General features: G+C 48.6%; 1 protein-coding gene across 2 annotated transcripts in view; it reads left to right on the top strand.

Annotated features, from left to right (window-relative positions):
- LOC133081684 (pseudouridine-5'-phosphatase-like) overlaps positions 1–24,242 on the top strand; it is a 136,139-nt gene that overhangs the window by 19,921 nt on the left and 91,976 nt on the right. For both annotated transcript variants that reach the window (XM_061178044.1, XM_061178043.1), the window contains exon 2: positions 14,994–15,212. In XM_061178044.1, the coding sequence (XP_061034027.1) occupies positions 14,994–15,212 (219 nt within the window). The remainder of the gene's footprint in view (positions 1–14,993; positions 15,213–24,242) is intronic.

Raw genomic sequence — 24,242 nt, 5'->3', positions numbered from 1 at the left:
CCGTTTCTGCACATGTGGTCACATATATAGCATAGAGTGATTCACTTAGTGTCTATATGGGTTCTTTCCTCTCAGCTTCCTGCGCCAGGGAAGGTAAAAACAGTATCTTGTTTGCTTGTTTTAATTTTTATTGGGGGTATAGTTGATTTACAGTGTTCTTAGTTTCTGCTGTACAGCAAAGTGAATCAGTTATACATACACGTATATCCACCCTTTTTTAGATTCTTCTCCCATATAGGTCATTACAGAGTACTGAGTAGAGTTCCCTGTGCTGTACAGTAGGTCCTTGTTATCTATTTTTTAAGTAGTGTGTATATGTTAATCCCAAGCTCCTAATTTATCTCTCCCCCCCCCCCCCCCCCCCCCGCCCCCGCCACCTGGTGACCATAAGTTTGTAAAAACAGTATCTTAATCCCAGTATCTGCAGGATTTAAGACTCACTCTCCTTTGGACAGCTCAGCTGGAAGACTTTGTGGCTCTCCCGAATTTGTGAATCCACACCAGGGCCTCTTTATCCTCCCTGCCATGGCACAGCTGCAGGAGGGGCTCCCGCACCGGGTGGCACATAGAGCGCCGTCAGAGGGAGCAGGCCCATCGTTCTGTCAGCCACGTGGACCTCCCCCAGCCCCAGCTCCAGCCCCTTCCACGTGCCTCCGCCCCACCCCCGGCCACCTCCCTGCGGGGCCTTTCCCTCTGAGGAGCCTCGCTGTCCTGTCCAGGGACCGGGTAGCCATCCCCCTGGGGGGCACGGCCCCTGCTCTACTCTGAAATCGCCCCTTCGAGCCCACTGCCCCATAATTAGAAGCAGCAGAGGGGCGGGGCCTGCAGGCCTGACTCCTGAAACCCCTTGGAGTAAGCTGTGCCGTCCCATGCTGCTGCTTCCCGTGCCCTGCGTCCGGGGACATGAAAGACACGGCATGTCCTCCCGAAGACAAGGCCCAGCCGGCGGTCCCTTCTCCTGTTGCTTGTGCTTCCATCATGGACCGTTCCCCTCTCCCCGGATGTCCTCACATGCACCCTCTGCAGACAGACCCTCCCAGAAAAGCCCTGCCTTACCTGCCCTTCTCCATCTCCCGCGAACATCCTTGACGGAGCACATAACTCCGCTCTGGACAGTTTACATCTGATGGCACCTTTCATCCCCCCCGCACAGCCTTGGGTGACAGGGAAAAACTGAGTTTCCAGTGCGCTTGTCCCTTTGACAAGGGGACACCTTCAGGAAGCAGCAAGGCCAGCACGCGAATCCTGGTTGTCCCCACTCACGGCACCTCCTCCATGGGCAGAGAGCTTCCCGAGGCTTCCAGGGTCCCCAGGACGCTGTGCTTGACAAGACAGCGTCTCACTCTGGGGAGGACACAGTCCCCTCCACTCTGCCATCAGCCCAGCCTCCACTCCTGTAACTGAGGCAAGCTCTCCCTCGCCTCCAGATTCCAGGGCGAATTTTCAGTAGCCTGATGGGGACCCCCACTGTCACGAGCATGAGGGTAGCCCATTTTCCCCTGGTCAAGCGACGGGCACGTGGAACTCACACGCCCACCTCCTGAATTTCCCAGCACAGAAAGACGTGTTGTGTGTGGTGTTCCGACTCAGCCTTGGTCTTCCATTTCTCAAGCGGCTCTACCTTATACGAGTGAAAACATCATCTTCCTTTTTTTTTTTTTTAATTTTTTAATTTTATTTACTTTTTTATACAGTAGCTTCTTACTAGTCGTCAATTTTATATACATCAGTGTATATGTGTCAATCCCAATCGCTCAATTCATCACACCACCATCCCCGCCCCCCCGCAGCTTTCCCCCTTGGTGTCCATACATTTCTTCTCTACATCTGTGTCTCAACTTCTGCCCTGCAAACCGGTTCATCTGTACCATTTTTCTAGGTTCCACATACATGCATTAGTATACAATATTTGTTTTTCTCTTTCTGACTGACTTCACTCTGTATGACAGTCTCTAGATCCATCCACGTCTCAACAGATGACCCAATTTCGTTCCTTTTTATGGCTGAGTAATATTCCATTGTATATATGTACCACATCTTCTTTATCCATTCATCTGTCGATGGGCATTTAGGTTGCTTCCATGACCTGGCTATTGTAAATAGTGCTGCAGTGAACATTGGGGTGCATGTGTCTTTTTGAATTATGGTTTTCTCTGGGTATATGCCCAGTAGTGGGATTGCTGGGTCATATGGTAATGCTATTTTTAGTTTTTTAAGGAACCTCCATACTGTTCTCCATAGTGGCTGTATCAATTTACATTCCCACCAACAGTGCAAGAAGGTTCCCTTTTCTCCACACCCTCTCCAGCATTTGTTGTTTGTAGATTTTCTGATGATGCCCATTCTAACTGGTGTGAGGCGATACCTCATTGTAGTTTTGATTTGCATTTCTCTAATAATTAGTGATGTTGAGCAGCTTTTCATGTGCTTCTTGGCCATCTGTATGTCTTCTTTGGAGAAATGTCTATTTAGGTCTTCTGCCCATTTTTGGATTGGGTTGTTTGTTTCTTTAATATCGAGCTGCATGAGCTGTTTATATATTTTGGATATTAATCCTTTGTCCGTTGATTCGTTTGCAAATATTTTCTCCCATTCTGAGGGTTGTTTTTTCGTCTTGTTTATGGTTTCCTTTGCTGTGCAAAAGCTTTTAAGTTTCATTAGGTCCCATTTGTTTATTTTTGTTTTTATTTCCATTACTCCAGGAGGTGGATCAAAAAAGATCTTGCTGTGATTTATGTCAAAGAGTGTTCTTCCTGTGTTTTCCTCTAAGAGTTTTATAGCGTCCAGTCTTACATTTAGGTCTCTAATCCATTTTGAGTTTATTTTTGTGTACGGTGTTAGGGAGTGTTCTAATTTCATTCTTTTACATGTAGCTGTCCAGTTTCCCAGCACCACTTACTGAAGAGACTGTCTTTTCTCCATTGTATATCCTTGCCTCCTTTGTCATAGATTAGTTGACCATAGGTGTGTGGGTTTACCTCTGGGCTTTCTATCTTGTTCCATTGATATATGTTTCTGTTTTTGTGCCAGTACCATATTGTCTTGATTACTGTAGCTTTGTAGTATAGTCTGAAGTCAGGGAGTCTTGATTCCTCCAGCTCCGTTTTTTTCCCTCAAGACTGCTTTGGCTATTCGGGGTCTTTTGTGTCTCCATACAAATTTTAAGATTTTTTGTTCTAGTTCCGTAAAAAATGCTATTGGTAATTTGATAGGGATTGCATTGAATCTGTAGATTGCTTTGGGTAGTATAGTCATTTTCACAATATTCTTCCAATCCAAGAACATGGTATATCTCTCCATCTGTTGGTATCGTCTTTAATTTCTTTCATCAGTGTCTTACAGTTTTCTGCATATAGGTCTTTTGTCTCCCTAGGTAGGTTTATTCCTAGGTATTTTATTCTTTTTGTTGCAGTGGTAAATGGGAGTGTTTCCTTAATTTCTTTTTCAGATTTTTCATCATTAGTGTATAGGAACAGCATCTTCCTTTTGCTTCTTCAGTTACAGATGCCGTTCGATTTTGCTAGACGCTGTTGCCTGTGTTTACTCTACCAGGTGGAAGAGCCCAGGGTTGCCCTCGTAGAAAATTTTGGTGTAAGGTGAGAGGTTCTCTGTAGGAAAGGAACAGGCTGGTGTCCTGAGCCACAGGTCCCTGTAGGAATCAGTGACCTCGTGGAACCCTCTGTGCCCATGTTTGGTCGATTCTGCTCCAAGTCTTAAGAGAAACCTTGGAGAGATCTTACCTTTGACAAGCCCTCAGCTGACAGGTTGCTCAGGGCAGGACTGGTAACCATTTCATTGAATCCCCTCAGCTGAATAAGGTGTCTTCATGGTCAGCCAGTGCCCCACAGAAGTGGTGCTGCCATAAGCTTCTAGATTCGTCTTTTGCAACAGGAAGGCGTGAAACAGGGACACATCCAAAACCCGGAGCTTAGGTTTGCAAAGTGAGGGTGTAGGGTTATGGGGATGAAAATTTCCAAGCCAGGTGTTGGCAGACACGAGCTCCTCCTAGGAGACATGGGTTTGCATAGCGACTGAGAGCATGAGTCAGCACATCCGAAGAGGGTAGGCTGACTCCTTCTCTACCTCCGGTTTGGTCCTGGACCATGTACCCCAAGCATCAGTCTGCCCAAAAAATTGGGGATGGCGTAATCCTGTACATATCAGGAGGGTTGTCATGGATCTCAGTGGCACACAGATCCCATGGGCGGTGCCCAGTGATTGATTGTTGGCTATTACTAATGACTTTAGCAGCCGTAGTGATGATAGGAGACACTGTATGTCATCTGATTGCCAGGAATGCTAACGAAACTTCGGTCCCGTGCTTCTCTCCCTCGAGCAGGCATCAGGCTGTTGTGGAGAGCTTGTGCAAACACACATTGCTGGCGCCCCAGGCTCTGTGGTTCAGTGGGTCTGGAGCAGGTCCAAGAATGCATTTCCCACCAGCTCCCAGGTGAGGCCCCTGCCGCTGGTCGGGGTCCCACACCTGGCAGAACCGCGGCTGAAGTCAGAGTGCCTTGCATCCGTGAGCTGTAGGAGTGTGTGCGAGGCAAGTTAAAGTTCGGAGCTCCTGAGATTTTCATACCCAGGCCTTGGTTTCAGCCCTGGATGGGCCATAGGTGAGCTCGCTGACCTGGAAGAAGTCATGGAAACTCAGTATGCCTTGTTTAAAAGCTTAAAAATAGAAGTTAAAAAAAAAAGTTTAAAAAGAATCTCTTATTTTTAAGCTGTCCTGATAGCATTTCTGTACCAGTAACATACTGTTAAATATCACAAAATAATTGGTAGACTGTAAAGTGACTCCCATGGATGAGTTTGGGAGATTTTTAACTTGAAAAGCCCTTAATTATCACTACCAAATTCTACACTTATTTCCCTGAACTTCTCTCCATTTTAGAAGGTATGTCTCCCTAATCTTGCAGTTTGTCAGAGCTCAGTAAACGTCCTCTCTGCTTCTTGCCCTCCTGCCTCCGACTTTGCCCGCCCTGCTCTTCTGTTTCTTGAGGCCCGTTCTGTATCCCCACCACTGCCTCTGGCTCCAGGGCCGGCCGTTGCCAATGCCTCGCCTTTCCCGTCACTTTCAGTGTATCTGAGGGCGGGAGGAAGAGCAGGGCCACAGGGTAGGTGATAGAAAAGCAGAAGACAGTGAACAAGGGAAAGCCTAGATGCAGGGGATAAATCACTAGTTTCGGTGGTGGAATGGAAAAAAAAAACAATTTTGGAGAACGAAGGGTCGCTGGCCCTTTTTGTCACCTCGCCGCAGTCTAAGTAAAATACTGCAGAGAAGCTTGAGTTGTTGCTCTTTACCGTCTTTGTCTATGTTGTGCCCTTGCCTAAATACAGACAAGAACAAAAAGCGAGGAGAGGAATTGTCTTTCCTGTGTTTTCCACGTGAAGTGCTTCAGTGTGATTATGGGGGTGGGTAGGTGGAAGGCCGTTTGTCCGCACCCCTTGGCTAACTGGGGCCACCCGGAGTTGGCCTGGCAGGTGTGCAGGGGCATCTGGGGTTTGCCTGGAAGACTCATCACTGTTCGCACTTGGCGTCCGGGGCGCTGGAACTGGTAGCTACTGCAGAGATCACGTCTTTCTTGACTGCTCGTCGCGTGGGGCAGTGCCCAGCTGTCCTGCTCCAGTCCTTCCGTGTGCGAGGGAGTCCTGCCATCACTCTGCCTCAGTCTGCTCCAGCTGCCCTAACAGCAGTACACAGGCTGGGTGGCTCACACAGCACACGTGTTTTTCTCACGGTTCTGGAGCCAGGGAAGTCCAAGACCAAGGTCAGGTGGATTCGGTGTCTGCGGAGAGTCCGATCTCTGTTCACAGTAACTTCTGTGTCCTCACGTAACGGAAGGGGTTGGGGGGCTCTCTCTGTGGGTCTCTTTTAGGAGGGTCCTAATCCGATTCAGGAGGGCTCCTCCCTCATGACCTCACCACCTCCCAAAGGCCCCACCTCCTAGCAGCGTCCATCACATGGGGAATTAGCATTTAACATAGGAATTCAGGGGACACGCACACTGTGTCTACAGCAGCTACCTCCCTTGCCTGTCGGTGCCCCTCGGCAGGGAGCATGATGAGCCTCTCGTCGGCCCTCTTAGGATGGTCTTCCCAGCCTGCATCCCTTGGGTAGAGTCAGCCCCTAACCTCTGACTGTGGTGTCTGACCTTTTCATTTACTTCAGTAGTAAGGACTGAGGTAGGAGTCTTTCCAGTTTTATTTTTAAGAGGCCATTGTTCGCATCCATCAAGATTGTGTCTCCTCAGGGAAAGCTCATTTTATACCTTAAATTCTGAGAAAGTCTTTGTCTCTTCCTAGGCCAAAGGTAGGGGACCACGCTGCTAAGTCTCCTGTCCTTGGGCACAAACGTCACGGTTTCTAAAAGACAGCCTTCCTTTTGGTTGACTGAGAACCATCTCACGCACCCTGTCCTTTGTCCCCCACGTCCTCATACTGATAGGCTGACCCCAGGAGTGTCTCTGTGTTCAAGAACAGTCCGGCCGCCTGGAATTCCAGATACGTCTTCATTTTCTTGCGCTGCAAACACTGGTTCTCCTTGTTCTGAGCAGACCTTGAGAAGTCTAGTCAGGACACTTTGATCACGTTGGACTTCAGGGGTAGTTTGCTCTGCACAGAGGGATCAGGTTTAGCATGTAATTCCCGTGATACCGGGTCCACATGCAAGGTAAGGAATGTAAGGACACACCTCCCACGAGTGTCTTTGTGGCCCTCCGCGATCCCTCTCTGTCCATGCCCCTGCCACGGTAACTGTCAGTCTCCTTCTGAAACTACAGATGAGCTTGCACTTCCTGGAATTTTATATGGAGTCATACAGAATGTACTCCTTTTTTTATCTGGCTTCTTGCATTGAGCATAATGTTTTTGAACTCATTCATGGGATTGCATGTTATTTTTTTTTCCTTTTTATTGCTAGTGGTTGTATGATAGTTGTATACTTCTTAAGAAACTGCCAGACTGTTTTCCAAAGTGGTTTTTATGTTGGGCTGTGTATTACTTTTATTGCTGCTGTAAAAAATTATCACAAACCCTGTGGCTTAAAACAACACAAAGTGATGTATCTTTTAGTTCTGGAGGCCAGAAATCCACAAGCAGTCTTGGCCCGGGGGAGAATCTAGGTGTTGACAGGGCTGCATTCCTTCTGGGCTAAAATCTAGGTGTTGACAGGGCTGCATTCCTTCTGGAGGCTCTAGAGGAGAGTTTTCTTGTCTTTCCGGCTTCTAGAGGTCACCCACCTTTCCTCATCTTGTGACCCTGCGTTGCCTGACCTCTGCTTCTGTCCTCACATCTCCTCTGACTCTGACCCTCCTGCCTGCCTCTCAGAAGGATCCTTGTGATCCTGGAGAATCATCTCGCCACCTCAGGACTCTTACTTAATCACACCTGCAAGGTCCATTTTGCCATGAAACCTATTCAGAGGTTCTGGAGATTAGGGCACGCGCATCTTTGCGGGGCTGTTATTCTTTCTACTGCAGGTTGTTTGTGTCACCACTGAGTTGTAAAGTGCGGTTCCTTATAGATTCTGCATATAAGTCGTGTCTGTGTGTGTGTATTTTCTCTCACTTTGTGGCCTGCCTTTTCTTCCTGGGGTCCTTTAATTTTGATGAAAGCGCCTTTATCCATGTGTTCTTCTAGGGTTCTTACTGTGTGTTCTGTGTATGAAACCTTCGTAGAACCCACGGTTCCAAAGATGGTCTCCTGTATTTTCTTCCAGAAGTTTTATAGCTTTGGCTTTTCATTTAGGTTTATGAGTCTAAGAGTCAGTGTTCATTTTTTTTCCTCCAGTACAGATATATTTCCATAGAGATACATACGATCCAGCAACATTTTTTGAACTGGTTCATTTTTTAAATGATTTTCTTAAACTTTATTATGGATTACCAGAAAAAAAAAAATTCTTGACTAATACCCAATACCTATTAAAGGGAATAATTGACAATGCCAGTGAATCATGCTGAATGCTAATCAAGATTTTTACTTTACAAGTGATCAGTCAGTTAAATTATTATTACCGATCTTCATTTTAAGGAGTTGAGTTTATTATTACTTCTTTACAGTTGAAAACTTCTAGCCGCAGGAAACAGTACATCAAACCCTTAAATACTTTCCTCTAAGCCTGCTAGAGCAAGCAAGCTGCTAATTTGAAGCACATATTACTGGGACTCGTAATTTCATGCTTGTTAATTACTCATTTCAGTCTTTTACATCCGTAAACACGAGGATGTGTTCCCTGTTACATGCAAGCTCATTTGTAAAGGTTAAACCGCACAGACTAGGCAAGTCTCTCCCGTGTGTATAAACAACACGCAGTGTTGGTGGCCCCTGGAGAGAGCACCCGAGTGCCCTCAGCGTGTGGAGACTTGCAGTGTTTGCTGGAGACGGCATCTGTGTTCTCCTCGTCTTGTTTTCTTTCTCCTCCCCAGAATGCCAGGCCTCTGCGTTCGGCGTCTAACGTAGCCTCTGCCTGGCGTCCCTTTTCAGGTCTGAGAGGATGTTCCTGGACTTCCAGGTCCTTGCGGTTAGCAGAGGGCCACATGTCAGTAGGTCTGAGCTGGGAAAAATACCCTGATTTACATACTGCCTTTTCTCTATCACTCTTTCTGCAAAGCTTCCCTTTACCTTTGCAGGTATTTGACTGTTCCTTTTTTTTTTTTTTTTTTTCCCCAAACAAACTTTGATAAGCTTTTCAGTCCCAATCACTGAGTTGTGTATTTAACTTGGCAAGGATGTTTCTGTCTCACTTAACCACGTTTTTTCAGTGCCTCTCACAGAGAATGTGCCCAGTGCACCTACCTATGTGAAGAGGAATGCTTCACCCAGGGGAGAGGTGAACGGAGCTAGGTAGGGAGTGGGGTCCTACCTCCGGCTGGGAACGTGCTGAGGGTGGGTTTGTGGAGGGTCAGGTGGCCAGGAGGAGACATAGGGCCATCCATGCAGGGCCTGTGGGTCCAGCGTGTGGCCCAGGGTCTTTGACCGGCTCAGTGCCTGTCTCCTTTAATGGGACTGGAATGTCTGGGGCATCCCGCACAGTCTCCACAGCTGCTCTGCTCACCCGGTGGCTTTCCACAGTGGTGTCCTGTCCTGGAGACAGAGCCGTCTGCCCCCTGCAGGTGGGACCCTTGTCCTTCTCCGGCCGGCGCAGCCTGCCGGGTGGCTGTCTCGACTCGGAGGACAGTGGCCTCTGGACCTTGGACTCCAAGAGTGAGAAAGCAAGCAACTGGCAGACGCCTTACGCTCGAGAGACGGGACGTGCCAGCGGTGCACCGACCCACAGCCTCCCGAGCGTCCGACCCAGCGTCTGGACCACAGACCCTGCAGCGATCAGTGCTCCGCGCCTGCAGCTTCCCACGCGGGACGGGCCAGGGAAAGCCAGACAGATACGCCCCCAAAGCAGCCATGCGCGTGGCCCGCTTATGGTAGCCACCTCCTGGGCCCCCGCCCTGCAGCCTCCAGCCAGGCGGTCCCTGCAGCCGGTGCCGTTCCCGGGGGGGGCTGTCCACTCCCCTGCCGGCCTTTCTGCCCCTGCTCAGCCAAGCGCTGGCCGAGTCTTCCCGCAGAGAGCTAGGCGTAGGCGCCTCCGCTTGCGCTCACCACCGGCGGGTCCTCCTTGGCTCCCGGAAGGGCCTTTTGTCCTGTAGGGCCTCCTGCCTCAGGCTGTGCCCCTGCCAGCCCCTCTCAGAACCTGGTACGTCCACACCTTCTTCTGCCTTCCTCCAGATCCACCAGTGCCCTTCCGCCGCACCTGGGGTGGCCGGCGCCTTTAGCAGGTACCTTCTTCCGCTTTGGCCTTGCTCGTCACAGCGGCCGGTCAGGCTGGTGGTCGCCCTGGCCGGCTGACCCGGCAGGGGTACGGCAGAGGCAACTCGGAGCCAAACGTGGCGCCGATGGAGGCTCTGGGCTTCGCGCCGTGTGCCGGGAGCATGGAGAACAGCAGCTGACAGCTGTTGCACAAACACTTTTCGCCATGAGGGTGCTAGAAATTATTAAGCAAGCTGGGCCGCCCTAAGAAGTCAAGAAAAGCCCTGGGCAGCCCCTGACAGCAGAGCCCGCTGGGTCGGATGGCTCATCTCCTGTCTTCCTGAGAAGCGCCAGCCGCGTCTGCAGGCTCTCGTCATCTAGAGCTTAGGCTGTGGGATGGCTGTGCCGCTTGACCTAAGGGTCCATTTTTGGGAACGGACGCTTATTTTCCAGTGAGGTCCTTCATCACTGGAGGAAATCAAGGATCCCCTGCTAGAAAGCGCAGAGAGCAAATGTGTCGGTCTCAGTAGCCGTTCTCAAACCGAGGCCCCCGGCAACAGCTGTTGCTTCCTGTTCTGTGGTCCCAGGGCTAGAAATCCTCCTCCTTCTCGATTTCCACTTGGGAGAGAGATGAACCAGTTCACTAATCCTTTCAGTATAGTATGTTCCATCAAGTTGTCTGTAGTTTATTCCAAGATACATGTTGCTTCAAAAGAAAAAAAATAAGTTTAAGTATGCATGGGATGCAATACAGAGGAAAGTGTAAATAGATTCTTTTTTCTTTAATTTCTGCTAATAGATCTATGCGTGTAGTCGTTAAAATCAAGCTTTCCTTGGTTAAACTTGATCTGTTTTTAAAATCGCTGACTGCAGAGCACAGGGCTTTGATAAAAACAGGTCAGGTCAGTGGTTCTCCCCCGTGTTTAGCACGCACACCCTAGTATCCTGCTGGTGGTGGGGGGGAGGTTGATGAAACACAGCGCTGGGCCTCACCCAGTTTCTACTCAGTAGATCTGGGGTGAGGCCCAAGTATTTGCATTCCTGATGCTCCTGGTCCAGGGACCACACTTTGAGAACCAGTGGGTTAGGGAAACCAGTGGTAGGTGAACAAAATAAGTGAATTTTTTTCAAGGAGTGTATTCAGTGATTGATTACCTACTATATACTACCACGGTGGCTTAGAAAAATGGCACCACCACTTTGATCAAAATGTACCGTGTGCCGCGTTTTTATCGTTAAAGCCGTTTCACATGTAAACTACGTAGCTTTCACCACATGGAAGAAGACTGCTCCATTTTTGGGTGAGAGGAAGCGTGGAGCCGGCTACATCAGTCTGCTTCCTCTTCTACAACTTCCTGTTTGCCAGACTGTGACAATTTGATTTTAGCCCAAGATGGGCCCTTCCGCCTTTCCACGTGGAAAGGTATGTTGTATCGTTAAGGAACTGACTATCTGTAGCACAAAACAGTGTCTTTAGGTCACCTTCCCCCTCCTTTTTTTTTTAGTAACTGGAAATAATCAAAGTAAGACTGTTCTCAAGATATATTAAGTTCTGAGAAGCATTATCTCGCTTTGTTCAAGGTGTACAGGATATGGAAGGTATAAGTTGACCGGAGGGCGGTGATCAATGTGGGTCCACAGTCCGTTTCCAAAACCGGAGGAGCCAGTTGTATTTCGATTTTTAAATTATTATTTTAAAGAGGAATGCATTGATTCCGTGATATGTACGCTCTGGGTGGGGGGGGGGGGGTGCGGCGGTGGCCTGGGGCAGCGTCTGTAATCCAAAGCTCGTTGGTGTTTGTACAGGGAAGCGCGAGAAGGTTCACGCTAAGTGTCCCAAATAGTAAACATTAAAACTGACTCTGTTTTTGCTGCTAAATGAGAACTTTTCCGTTTCCGGAAGTTTATGGATTATGGGGCTGGGGACGCGGCGTCAGTGTGCCTGTCCGAGGCCGGGTGGTCAGTTAACAAGTATTTGTGAAGCTAGGGAACGTGTAACACTGTGGGAAGGAATCCCAGATGGTTACCACTTCCTTTTAAAGTAAAGCACCCGGAACGAGGCCCTGTGACTTGTCAGATGCAGCAGCCCTTGCCGTTTTGGGAGCTGTGGTGTGCAGGCAGGGAAAGCAGAGCTCGTCCGTCGTCTCCGCTGAGCTCACAGATGCTCCCTGACCGCCTTCCGCGGAGCCACTGCAGGGCACGTGCGCCCCAGACGGCCCTGGAGGCGGGGAGGCCGGGCCGGGCGCCGTGCTCACGGCTGCGCGCCGGTTACCCGCTCAGCTGACGCAGGCGCCTAGCAGGTGTGTGCCCGTGGAAGACGCCCCAGGGTGCAGACGGGTAAGCTGAGGCCCAGTGGGGCGCCGAGCACGTGTCCTCAGTTCCCAGCGGCTGGCCAGCTGCGGGGCAGCGCCTCCAAGCCAGGCCAGCCGGGCTTCCGAGCGCGGGGCCGGGTCCCAGCCCAGAGTCCTCCCGCACGCCCGGGCCTGCGGGCGGCCGCTGCTCCCCACGGTGCCCCCCGGCAGAAACCGCAGGTCGCCGAGGCGAAGCACCTCCTCCTGGGACGTCCAGCCAGAACGCGGCCAGGCTGGGCATTCGCTGCTCCTCTCGGATCAGGACGCCCTTGCTTTGTGTCGGTGTGGTTCGGAAACGGAGGTGGGGTGGGCAGAGAAACCAAGCCAGCTCCTACCTTACATGCGTCTTACTCTCGGGTTGATTGAGGGGTTTTGCTATTAAATAATGCAGATCATGCCTTTAGAACTGGATTAGGTGCAGCTTCGTGCAAGAGAGAAGCGGGGAAATACGCTCACCCCTTCCGTCTTCGTAAGCTGAAACACAAACGGATACCGTCCTCGGAGCCTGGGACGGACTCAGCCAGCCCTTAAATAGGTTCTCGATGATAAAAGCTGTTACTAAGCATAGTACAACGACAGAAGCTCAGCCTCACACGAAACAGAGAGGCCTTCCAGGTGTGGTGATGCCTTTTATAGTAACAGTTCAGTGACCCTAAACGTCAGTGCCTTATGTTTTCCCACCTGGGGACCCAGCCCGCAGCTCGGATGGAAGTACCAGCCTCTGGGCTGAGTCTGTCCGCTCACCCCCACCCCCGCCATCCGATGCCCTCGTGTCACTGCCTGCCTAGTCCCTTCATCTGCAGCTGCTGGGACTGCTGCCTGGGTCCTGTCCCCCCCGCCACCCAGGGCTGAGGTTCTCGTGTACCTGCAGTATTTTCTAACACACCTGAGGAAGGGAGCAGCTTGTGTGCGCGTAGCCTGTGGAAAACCACGTGAGTTTCCTGTGAAAAATAACCCAGAAGCACGGCGCAGAGCACAGCTACTTTATGCGGCTCCATTTTAGTGTAGCTTCTGGAGAACCTCTTCCTTTCAAAACGCTGTCCCTTTCATTGATCGTACGCTGTTGTCAGCTGGCGTACTCATTGCCGGGTCTGAGGAGTTCGGCGATGCATTCAGATCCTCGCTTATTCCACCGAGGGTTTGGGGTGATTTTATCTAAATTGTGAAGAAAAGTGGCTGTCGGCACAGTCTCCTACAGATTTATAATCCCACCGTTCTGTGCTTTTTAAATTGAAAGCTTCAGCTTTAAATAAACACTGCTTGAAGCATTTTTAAAGAATACAGGTGTTTTCTGTCTTCAGAATTAGTCTTTTTTCATGCTCCTTTCTCCTTCCCCGTCCACTTGCTTCAGCACGAGTCCCTCATGTTAACTCCCCACCCGGCCACTGCTGCTTTTCCTGGCGCTCCCTAGCCTTCGCAGACCCATCAGTGGTTTCTCACTCGCTTGGTGCCGACGATGTCTTTTTGTCAGTCTTTCTCAGCCGCTAGAAGAAAAGTGCTCACGTGTAGAAAGTAAACTGTACAGCCTCCCTGCCAGTCCATCCATCTCCCCACCCCGAGAGCCCTCCCTCTGTGTCCCCTCACAGGCGAGAAGGATGTAAAAGAGCATGTGTTACAGACAGCCCTCGTCGTCGTCCAGCAGAGGGGTGGACCAGCCGTTCCCCTCTTTGCTGGGACTTCTTTAGGGAGATTAAGTGCAGCGTGGGTTCTAGAAAAACTAGAACCACTCAGGTTATTATGCAAACACTGGCTGCTTCTACCAAGGAGCCCAGGAAGACTTTTCTTCAAGCCCCACCTTCTTTTGTACCAAAAAAAGAAAAGGAAACAAAAGCCGGAATTTATTACCCAGCCCAGGGGTCATGCCCAAGCACAGTCTGGCGAGTACGTCTGAGGGTGGAAATCTGAGATGTGCTTGTTGTGTGTCTTATTCCGTCCCCCCAGAATCCAGCCCGTGGTAGAACAGCGAGGACCCAAAGAGTTAAAGCGCTGAAGATGAATTCTGCGTACTTGATACGCAGCTGTAGATGATTTCGCCTTGAAAAGCGGAGGAGAAACAAAAGCTCTTTCTGTTGCTGGTCATCGTCAAGGCTGAAGCATGCCACCGTGGGGCTGAGGGTCCAGGGCCTGTCCGGGGAAGCAGCCTACAGGGAGGCCCTAGCAGGACACATTTAGCCGGTGGGGAGGGGAAGGGCAGGTCAGCCACGGGGTGGGTGGGTGGCGGCCTCCTGGGACTGATTCCTTCACCACAGAGCGTCGGCATCCAGGTACGTTGCAGGAAACGCCGCCGCTGTTGCAGGAAGGCTTGGTGTGGGAAGCCCACCCACCCCCCCCTGCGCCTGATGACACAAGTGCCGTGAGGGAGGTGGTCACGTGAGAGGAAACGAGAAGCACAGGAGTTGTGTTTTCCTACCCAGAGCCGCGCACGAGTGTCTGTCCTCGCGTAGGCGCCTCACCGCTGCGCCTGCGGCCAGGCGCTCCTGCCGGCTGGGAGTGGTTCCTTGGGGCACTGAACGCGTCCCTAACAACAGAGGGCTCGCACACAGACCCTTGCGTGCTGCCGTCACGGTGCACGCTTGGGAGGACCAGCTCAGGGCGTCAAGCGCGTGCTCAGGCCCAGATGCGTACGTGCGCGTAGACAAGGCAGTTTCACCGTAGTAGAGACTTCCTTTCTGGGCCAGCCTGTAACGTTCCCGAGCAGCAGAGAGCAGGCCGCCCAGGGCATCGTCTGGTCCCCATGGCCTGAGAACGTCTCCCCCACGTCCATAGGTCTCCCCGAGAGAGCTTTCCGCCCTGAACTTGACCTGCACTGTAAACACACGTGCTTCTCTGGTGTAGACTTGGCATTACCACCTCGCCCACCCTAAAAGCCTCTGTGTCTTCATCTCCCTGTGTCTGCAGATACTGAACGGCTGTATTCAGTGGTGTTTGAGGCAGTCTGCGGTCGCTATGGGAAGAAATACACCTGGGATGTGAAGTCCCTCGTTATGGGCAAGACGGCGTTGGAGGCGGCCCAGATCATCATAGACACCCTGCAGCTCCCGACGTCCAGGGAGGAGCTGGTGGAAGCCAGCCAGGCGAAGCTGAAGGAGGTGTTCCCCAGCGCCGCGCTCATGCCAGGTGCCGCCCTCTGCCATCCTCGCCATCGTGTCTCTCGCCTTAGTAGTGACTCTCACAGACTCAGGCGGGGCACGCTAGGGTTGTCCTTTGGTCTTGATAACTTCTCAGAAAATTCTCTTCCTTGTGAGGCTCAGAGGGACTCGAGAGAGAGTTTGGTGGATGCTGTCGTATGCTGCGATTCAATCTTGTCTTTTTAGAGGCTTCTTGAAAGAATATACATTCCTTTCACTGACTCCTGAGGTCCAAAGGCATTTGCATTTTGTTCGCATCAGTATTATGTAAAGATTACATTCCTGACAGAATTGCCTCAAAGTTTAAACTAGGTGGCTTTTTCTTTTCATAATCAGATGACACGACTAAGGTTTCAGCAGCTATGCAAACTTTAACATGTTGATGATAAGCAAGCACCTAAATCTCCCCAAAGAAGTTTAATTTTTTTTTTTTTAAAGTTAAAGGCATAATTCTGTTCTGACATGTCTGTTTGTATGGCCTTTATCGCTCTCTTTACTTGTTTTCCTTTGAAAGGGAAGATGATTTTTCTCCCTTGGGGCATGTTAACTGAAGATTGATCACAACGGAATTGCCTTCTGGTTCTTACTACAAGTGAGAAGGTCAAGAATGTTCTAGATTACAGGGACAAAAAATGCTTTAAAATGAAGTATTATTTTAAGATTCTTCTAGGAGAAAAGGTGAATACTCAGTCTTTAGAATTCCTGGTGCTAAGGGAGAAAAAGTTTACAGTTACTGCAGTAATTTTGGATTCAAAATTGTATTCATATGAGTCATCATCATTTTTGAAACATGTGTTGTTATCTATATTTGTACACATATCCAGAGGGGCAGATTGAGTATTCCCTGGAACTAGAGAATTTTCTGTCAAAGGGCCCTGCTAATACCGCTGCCTGTGTCACACAGAAACCATGTGGACTGTTCTTGGATTACACACACACACACCCCTCACGCACGGGTACAAGCACCGCGATTCACACTCCCTTCATCAGCTGCCTCTGGGCTGTTTGCACACCCAGGAATCCTGACAAACTTTAGTGATGGGAACGCATCCATATGTCACAAGAAACAGCTTAAAATTTACCATCTTATCCATGTTTAAGTGTACAGTTCGGTAGTGTTAAGAATGTTGAAGTTGTTTTGTAAACATCACCACTCCATCTCTCAAACTTTTTATATTGCAAAGCTGAAACTCTGTCCCCGTTAAACCCTAACTCCCATTCCTCCCCCTCTCCAGCCCCTGGCGCCCACCCTTCTTCTTTCTATCTCTGTGAATTTGAACTGTTCTAGGCGCCTCATACAGTATTTGTCCTTTTGTGACTAGCTTTTTAAATTTAGCATAATGTCCTCAAGGTTCATCCATGTTGTAGCATGTGATTTTCTCTCTTTGAAGACTGAATCGTATTCCACTGTACGGACCACATTTTGTTTATCTCTTCATCTGTCTATAGATAACTGGGTTGCTTCCACCTCTTGGCTGTTGTGAAAACCACTGCTGTGAGCATGTATAAACAAATAGCTCTTCAAGACCTTGCTTTCATTTCTTTTGGGTATGGTCCCAGAAGTGCGATTATTGGATTATAAGGTAATTCTGTTTTTAGTCTTTTGAGGCTCCACCATAACTGTCTTCTATACTGGCTGTACCATTTTATTCTTCCTCCAACGGCCCACAAGGGTTCCAGTTTCTCCACATTTTCACCAACACTTGTCATTTTTTGTCTTTTTGATAGTAGCTCTCCTAATGTGTGTGAAGTGATAATCTCTTGGTTTTGCCTTTCTTTAATGATTAATGACGTGGTGCATTGTTCCATATGTTGTTAGCCGTTTGTATGTCTTCTTTGGAGAAATGTCTATTCAAGTCCTTTGCCCATTTTTTAATAGGGTTATTTGTTTTTTTCTTGTTGAGTTCTAGGAATTCTTTATAAATTCTGGATATAAACCACTTATCAGATACATGATCTGCAAATATTTTCTCCCATTTCATAGGTTGCCTTTTCACTCTGTTGACTGTGTCCTTTGATACACAGAACTTTTTAAGGTTGATGTACTCCCATTTGGCTGTTTCTGCTCTTGCCTGTGCATTTAGTGTCATATCGAAGATATTAAAAAAATCATGTGTCATAATGCTTTTTCCCTATGTTTTCTTTCAGGAACTTTATAGTTTTAGCTCTTACCTTTAGGTTTTTAACCCATTTTGAGTTCATTTTTGTGTATGGTATAAAGTATGAGTTCAGCTTTGTTCTTTGCACGTGGATATCCACTTTCCCCAACACAAGTTTGTTGAAGAGACTGTCCTTTCCCCATTGAGTGGTCTTGGTAGCCTTGTTGAAGATCATTTGGCCATATGTGTGAGGAGTTTTTTCTGGGCTCTCTATTCTATTCCATTGGTCTATATGTCTGTGTTTATGCTAGCACCACACTGTTGTGATTACTGTACCTTTGTAATGTGTTTTGAAATCAGGTAGTGTGAGATTGTCCAACTTTGTTCTTGTTTTCCAAGATTGTTATGGCACTTCAGGTTCCATTGAGAGTCTATATAAATGTTAGGATGGATTTCTGTATTTCTACAAAAATTGCTGTTGGAGTTTTGATATGGATGGCTCTGAATCTGTAGATCGCTTTGGGAAGTATGGACATTATAACAGTATCAAATCTTCCAGTCCATGAACATGGGATGTCTTTCCATTTATGTGTGTCTTCTTTATTTGTGTCTTATTTATTTGTTTCTTCCAGCAGTGTTTTGTTGTTTCAGTGTACAGGTCTTTCACTTTCTTGGTTAACTTTATTTCTCTTTGATGCTATTGTAACTGGAAGCGTCTAAATTTTCTTTTCACGTTGTTCATTGTTAGTGTATAGAAATGCAACTGATTTTTGCATGTTGATTTTTGTATCCTGCAATGTTGCTGAATTTGTTTATTAGTTCTAACAGTTTTGTGTATGTGTGTGGAATCTTCTACGTATAAGAGCATGTCATGTGCGAACAGATAACTTCAGTTCTTCCTTTCCAACGTGGATGCCTTTTATTTATTTTTCTTGCCTGATTGCTCTGGCTAGGACTTGCAGTGCTGTGTTGAATAAAAGTGACAAGAGAAAGCATGTTTGCATGTTCCTGATCCCAGAGGGAGAGCTTTCAGCCTTTTCACATTGAGTATGATGTTGCTGTGGGCTTTTCATATATGGCCTTTATTATGTTGAGGTAGTTTTCTTTTATTCTTAGTTTAAGTTTATATCATGAAAGGGTGCTGAGTTTTGTCAAATGCTCTTTCTGCATCAGTTGAGATGACCATGTGGTTTTTGTCCTTCATTTTGTTAGTATGGTGTGTCACATTGATTTTTGTATGTTGAACCATCCTTGTGTTCCCCCTTGGTCATCGTCTATAATCCTTTTAATGTGCTCTTTAAATAAGTTCGCTAGTATTTTGCTGAGTATATTTGTATCAGTTTCTTGTAGTTTCTTTGTTTGGCTTTGGTACTAAGGTAATGCTGGCCTCACAGAATGAGTTTGGGAGTATATCGTCTTCTTTAATTGTGGGGAAGAGTTTGAGGAGTACTGGTATTAATTCTTTAAAATTTGGTAGAATTCTCCAGTGAATCCATTTGGTCCTATTTTCTTTGTTGGGGGGTTTCTGATTACTGAATTAATCTCTTTAATAGTTACAGGTTTGAACAGACTTTCTCTTTGTGCTTTGATCTTGATAGGTTGTATGTCTCTAGCAATTTATCTATTTCTTCTAGGTTATCCAATTTGTTTGCATACAATTTTTCATATTATTCTCCTTTAATCCTTTTTATTTTTGTGGCATTGGTTTTTTTTTTTTTTTTTTTTAATTAATTAATTTATTTATTTATTTATTTTTGGCTGTGTTGGGTCTTCGTTTCTGTGCGAGGGCTTTCTCCAGTTGCGGCGAGCGGGGGCCACTCTTCATCGCCGTGCGCGGGCCTCTCACTATCGTGGCCTCTCCCGTTGCGGAGCACAGGCTCCAGACGCGCAGGCTCAGTACTTGTGGCTCACGGGCTTAGTTGCTCCGCGGCATGTGGGATCCTCCCAGACCAGGGCTCGAACCCGTGTCCCCTGCATTGGCAGGCAGACTCTTAACCACTGCGCCACCAGGGAAGCCCTGTGGCATTGGTTTTAATGTCCCATCTTTCATTTCTGATTGTTGTTGAGTCCTTTTTTTTTTTTTTTTTTCTTAGTTAATGCAGCTAAGGATTTGTCTATACAGTTCATATTTGACCTGGAGTCTCTTTCATGGTTTAACATACAAAGCACCTGTGATGTTTTAGGAATGTAAATATCCTTTTTCTTCCTTATCCACCCAAGCCTTTCAAGTGGTTTTCCTTCTAGAATTTTTGTCCTATATTCTAAGATTTACTTGAGATATGTTATACTACAATTCCAAGAAAATATGATGTCTCATCCAGCTAGTCTGGTTGTTTGGCTGGATTGCCAACAAGTCTATATTGTGAAATCTGCTTGGTGATCCAATCATTGTAGTATCCTCGTTTGTCTCTCCCAGTGACTAGGTATGAGTTAAGTAAGGTGCTAATCGTAGGTAGCAACAGAAGAGAACTGAATCCAGACACCTCCACCATAGAAGTGAGGCAGGAACTAGTTCTTCAAAGACAGTTTAGTCCTACAGAACTCACCTGGATGACTCTTCTTTCTGTGCTACTCCTTCACCTCTTCTAGACAAGAGGGGTAGAGGACCTCTTTATTTACTGATTGATCAAGGTTATGAATCTGGCTTTTTAGCCTGAGAATTTTTGTGTATACTTAAACTTTTACAAGCCTCACAGGTGAGAGTAAGGACTTATCAGTGGTTCTAAAGTGTCTTCTTGAAAACATGAGGTCGTTTCCACACACATAACTGGGAGGTGAGCTAAGCATGAGAAGATGACAAGAGTATAAAGAAAAGCCCAAGAACGCACCAGACAGGAGACATGTAAAATCGTGCTGGGATGTTGGGTGAGACCAGGGACCGAGGTCAGAAGGTGCCACTGGACGTTCTGAGTGGGTTAGGATGACAAGCAGTATTTGGTAATTATACGTACCCCAGAAGGGAAGAACAGGAGGAAAACGCAGGACGGACTGTGGAGCCGAAGGAAAGGCTGTGTGGAAACCTAGACCCGGAAGCACATTTCCTTAGAGTTTCTGTTCTATAACATGTTAGTCACAAAAGCAGTAAGGACAGAGATCAAGTTGTCTACCCAAAAAGACGTACTTCGCCCCCTAGTTTCCACCGTTGCTGCATTCCTCGCGTCGCCTCTTTTATCTGAGCCAAACCTGAATTCCACCGGAAAGGTGACCTCCTGGGGAGTCCCGGGTGTGGTGACTATAACTAGAAAAAGTCACCACTGCCCTCTTTCTAGGTCTAGGTTTTCACCTTGTTCACTCACCGTTTTGTTACCACCACGCAGCTGTGGATGGTAGCATAACCCTTGACTTTCATTCCTTTTCTTTATGAAGGTGTTTTCTGGTGGGGCATTTTAGGTTGTGGAAGGCATCTTGAGCCCATTAGAAAAGGAGGCTGTCTGTAGGGACGGTCTATTATTAATTCAATATCCTTCATTTTGAGAATGAAGCTCTCACTTCAGGGTGAGAGCTGTGGCCCCAGCAGGTACTTAGCAAGGAAGGGATGGCAGTTTGCCAGGGGTAGCAGACCCTGATTATGATGCAGGCATGTCTGCCTGGGCCAGTCACCAGGGGAAGCAGGCCCTGATTATGATGTAGGTGTGCCCCGCTTGGGCCAGGCACCAGCAAATTAGCCCCTGATAGTTACGCGGGTGTGTCCTTGCCTGGGTCCAGCCACTTGGGAGGGTAGGGCTGGCCCATGGGGCTTGAAGGCCAGGCATAAGTGACTTGATTACCTTCCTATCAGCAGCCTAATGACTGAATGCTTTGGATGCCTCTCCTTGAAGTGGGTCATGAATGATCTAGGAGGGAAATACTTTTGACCAGTATGTTCTGTAGGCATTTACCACATGCCTTAGTGATGAAATTCAGGGTGTAGGTCAGAGAAAGGTCTAATTATCTTCTGGGAAGAGACATCTTCTGAATCGTGGCACAACTTTTTGACAAGAAGTATTGAAATGTATGTGGCCTAACCTAAGAAAAACTTTTGCCATGGGACGTAAGGAAACCTTTTTAACAGGGTCCCCATGAAGGATGCTGATTGTATTTTGATGCTGATTGTATATATGCTCCGTTGTATTTTGAAGCACACTTCTTCAGTCATGGATTCTTTGAGGTGGACGAAATGATGTATTTTGGCATAATTCAGCGAGAGTAACTGGTGTAGAAGGCCAGTCATAAAGTCGGTGCCTCTTCTGGTGTGAAACCCCCCGGAAGGTTCTCCTGTTGACCTGGCTCTCTGCTTTCCCTGCTCTTTTTCACGGGCTGGGATGTGGGGATTTCCCACGGAAGAGCCCAGGGCGTGGCATCTGCGCCAGTGGACAGGAGGGGGACAAGGCTGAGCCCAGGAGCGATCGCCCACGCGCTGCCCATCACACGGGCCCCTCGGAGGTGCCGGCCCCACCCCCGGCCCCGCCCACCCCTGCCCCCGCCGCACCGCGCTCCCTCGGGTTAGCTCTCTCCCCTCCTCCTGCTCGGGCGATCACCCAGCGGAAGAGTGGAAGCGCACACTGATCCCCGGTCCCCTGGGCAGCCGAGGCTGTGGTGCCCAGGCCTCTGCGGCGGGGGGGCGGCCAGTCCCCGCTCTCCCGTCAGCGGAGTCTCCCTGTGCTCCGCAGGCTCAGGTCCCCTCGGGAAACCAGGAACTCGGCCGTGCCCACCGTGGAGTGCGGCCCCCCGACATAAGCTGGAGAGCAGCGCACGTGGGGACTCCCTGGGCAGGAGGATGGTCCTCGCCGGGCTCAGCAGGTGCTTGCGCTCTTGTCCCTGAGCGCCCCTGAAGACTACAGCCCGGCCGCGAAGTGCACGCCGCTCTGCGTGGTGTGGGCCCCAGTCCCAGTTCTACCCAAGCCCGTTTCTTCTTTGCCCGCCTGCTTTAGCCTGGGTAATGAAGTCCGTCTCCACCCCCGCACCCCCCGCCCTTCTGCTTCTCTCTTCTACTTTATTCTTCATGTGTCTTATGTCCTTAGTCCCCCATGGCTCTTAGCAGACATTATCGGCTCCTGCCGCCCCACTTTCTGAACATACGGTCCACCGTCCTGGCAAGAAGGCACTCATTTCCTTAGGGTCATCCTGTAATTTTCCGCTTCCTTTACTCAGTCCTTAAGGGCATCTGGTGCTGGGTGGCTGCTCATGGGCACATTAAAGAAAGGTGTGTATAATCAGCTTAGGACACGTGCATACCCATTTAAGTGGAAATCTACAGTAACATATAGTTTTACGTCAGAAAGAGAAATTCAGAAAAGAGTGGTGGAAGGGGAGTGGAGGAAAATAAAGCAGAATATTCTCGGAGCAGTGGCAGCTTTGTGGTCGGGACGGGGGCTTGAACTTTGGGGAAACTGCGGAGAGCACCTGAGATAGAGGCGGCTCGAAGCTAAGCCTCTTACTGCTGATGTGCTTGAGAAATGGGCAAGGACTTCGGCTCGACTAGGTCTTTAGTCTTGAGCTAAGCTGTCTGCTGCTTCTAGAACCAGTGGGAGTTTTGAAGAGATGATGTGCCAGAGGGAAACCCATGCCGGGGGTGAGGGTGGGGGGATTCCTCTGGGTTTATGGCACATGATGACGACGGCAGGGGAGAGTTAGCCGGGAGGAGGACCAGGCTATGAGGGCTTGACCTAAGGTGGAGTCAAAAGGTCTGAGTGGACCACAGTCCCATGTGAGGTGACAGTGTGACGTGGTACTGGCCAAAATTAACACTCACCTGAGAAACCAGGACTGGAACTGAAGTCTCAAGAGTCATTATCACTTAAGCACCGAAGCTGTACAATTGCAAACATAAAAAGAATCCAGCAGACAGCACATACGGAGAGAAGGTGTGAGTCTCAGGTTACGCATAGCTTTTCTCATCATGAAATCAATCACAGCAGCAGTGAAAGGACAGTATTGAGTATGGACGTGGTAACAAACCACATTCGTGATGCCACGCTCCTTCAAAATCATTTGCTGGTCAGTAATGCCAGTAACAGACCTTTACAATTCTGATTCCCCTTGTCCTGTAGAGTACTGACTTATTTGATGATGTACATGGACGTTACTCCTTTTTCCTGGTTTAAATATTCTGGCATTCAAAGACTGCCAGGTGCCTGAATTGTTACTGACTAAATTATAACAGAGACATCCTAGACTAAGCCACGAGATGTATGTCTTGTCTTCCTGTGATTCTAGCTATTACTTAACTGTAGGCGTAAAGGTTTTTCTCAAAAGAATGAGCTGCAGTTTGTTTTTAAATGTGTGGCGGTTCCCCTGTGGATTTTTAAATACTTGGGAGGAAAAGATCATGGATAAAAGAAGTCCTTACTGAAAGATCCCTCAATTCAGTGGAGCGAAAATGGGTAGATAGATGGCCGTGATGGTTTAGTCACGGGCGTCGGCAGCTGAGGAGAGTGGCTTCCAGCCGCTTGGACAGGCTCTGGGTGTCTGAGGAGCAGGTGCTGACTGCGCAGGTGCGGACTCGGGGGGTGGGTGGCACCTGTGTGGGGTGAGGAGTGACCTGTCGTCCCAGTGAACACGGCCAGGTTCCAGGGGGCCGCCTGGCTTGCCCCGCATCCCACAGCTTCCCTGTAGCCGACCCGCCCAGCAGTGGGGACGCAGTGTGTGCACAGACAGTACGGGTACAGCTGAACCTTGAACAACACCTGTAATTTATAGTCGGCCCTCTGTGTCTGCACTTCCTCCTCACCTGCCGAGTCAACCCACCACGGACCGTGTAGCACTGTAGTGTTTACTGTTGAAACACATCCACCTGAATGTGGACCCGTGCAGTTCAAACCCCTCTTGTTCAGTGGTCAGCTGTATATTAGTCTATTTATTTTCAATCTTGGAAGATCTACTCCTAGCATTATTTCGGGGATGCGGTGCACAACAGACAAAATATTTCAGCTGCGGCTTGC

Source organism: Eubalaena glacialis, chromosome X, assembly GCF_028564815.1.
Source record: "Eubalaena glacialis isolate mEubGla1 chromosome X, mEubGla1.1.hap2.+ XY, whole genome shotgun sequence".
Classification (NCBI taxonomy): domain Eukaryota; kingdom Metazoa; phylum Chordata; class Mammalia; order Artiodactyla; family Balaenidae; genus Eubalaena; species Eubalaena glacialis.
Note: the sequence above shows the minus strand (reverse complement) of the source record. Positions and strands in the feature narration are given on the sequence as shown.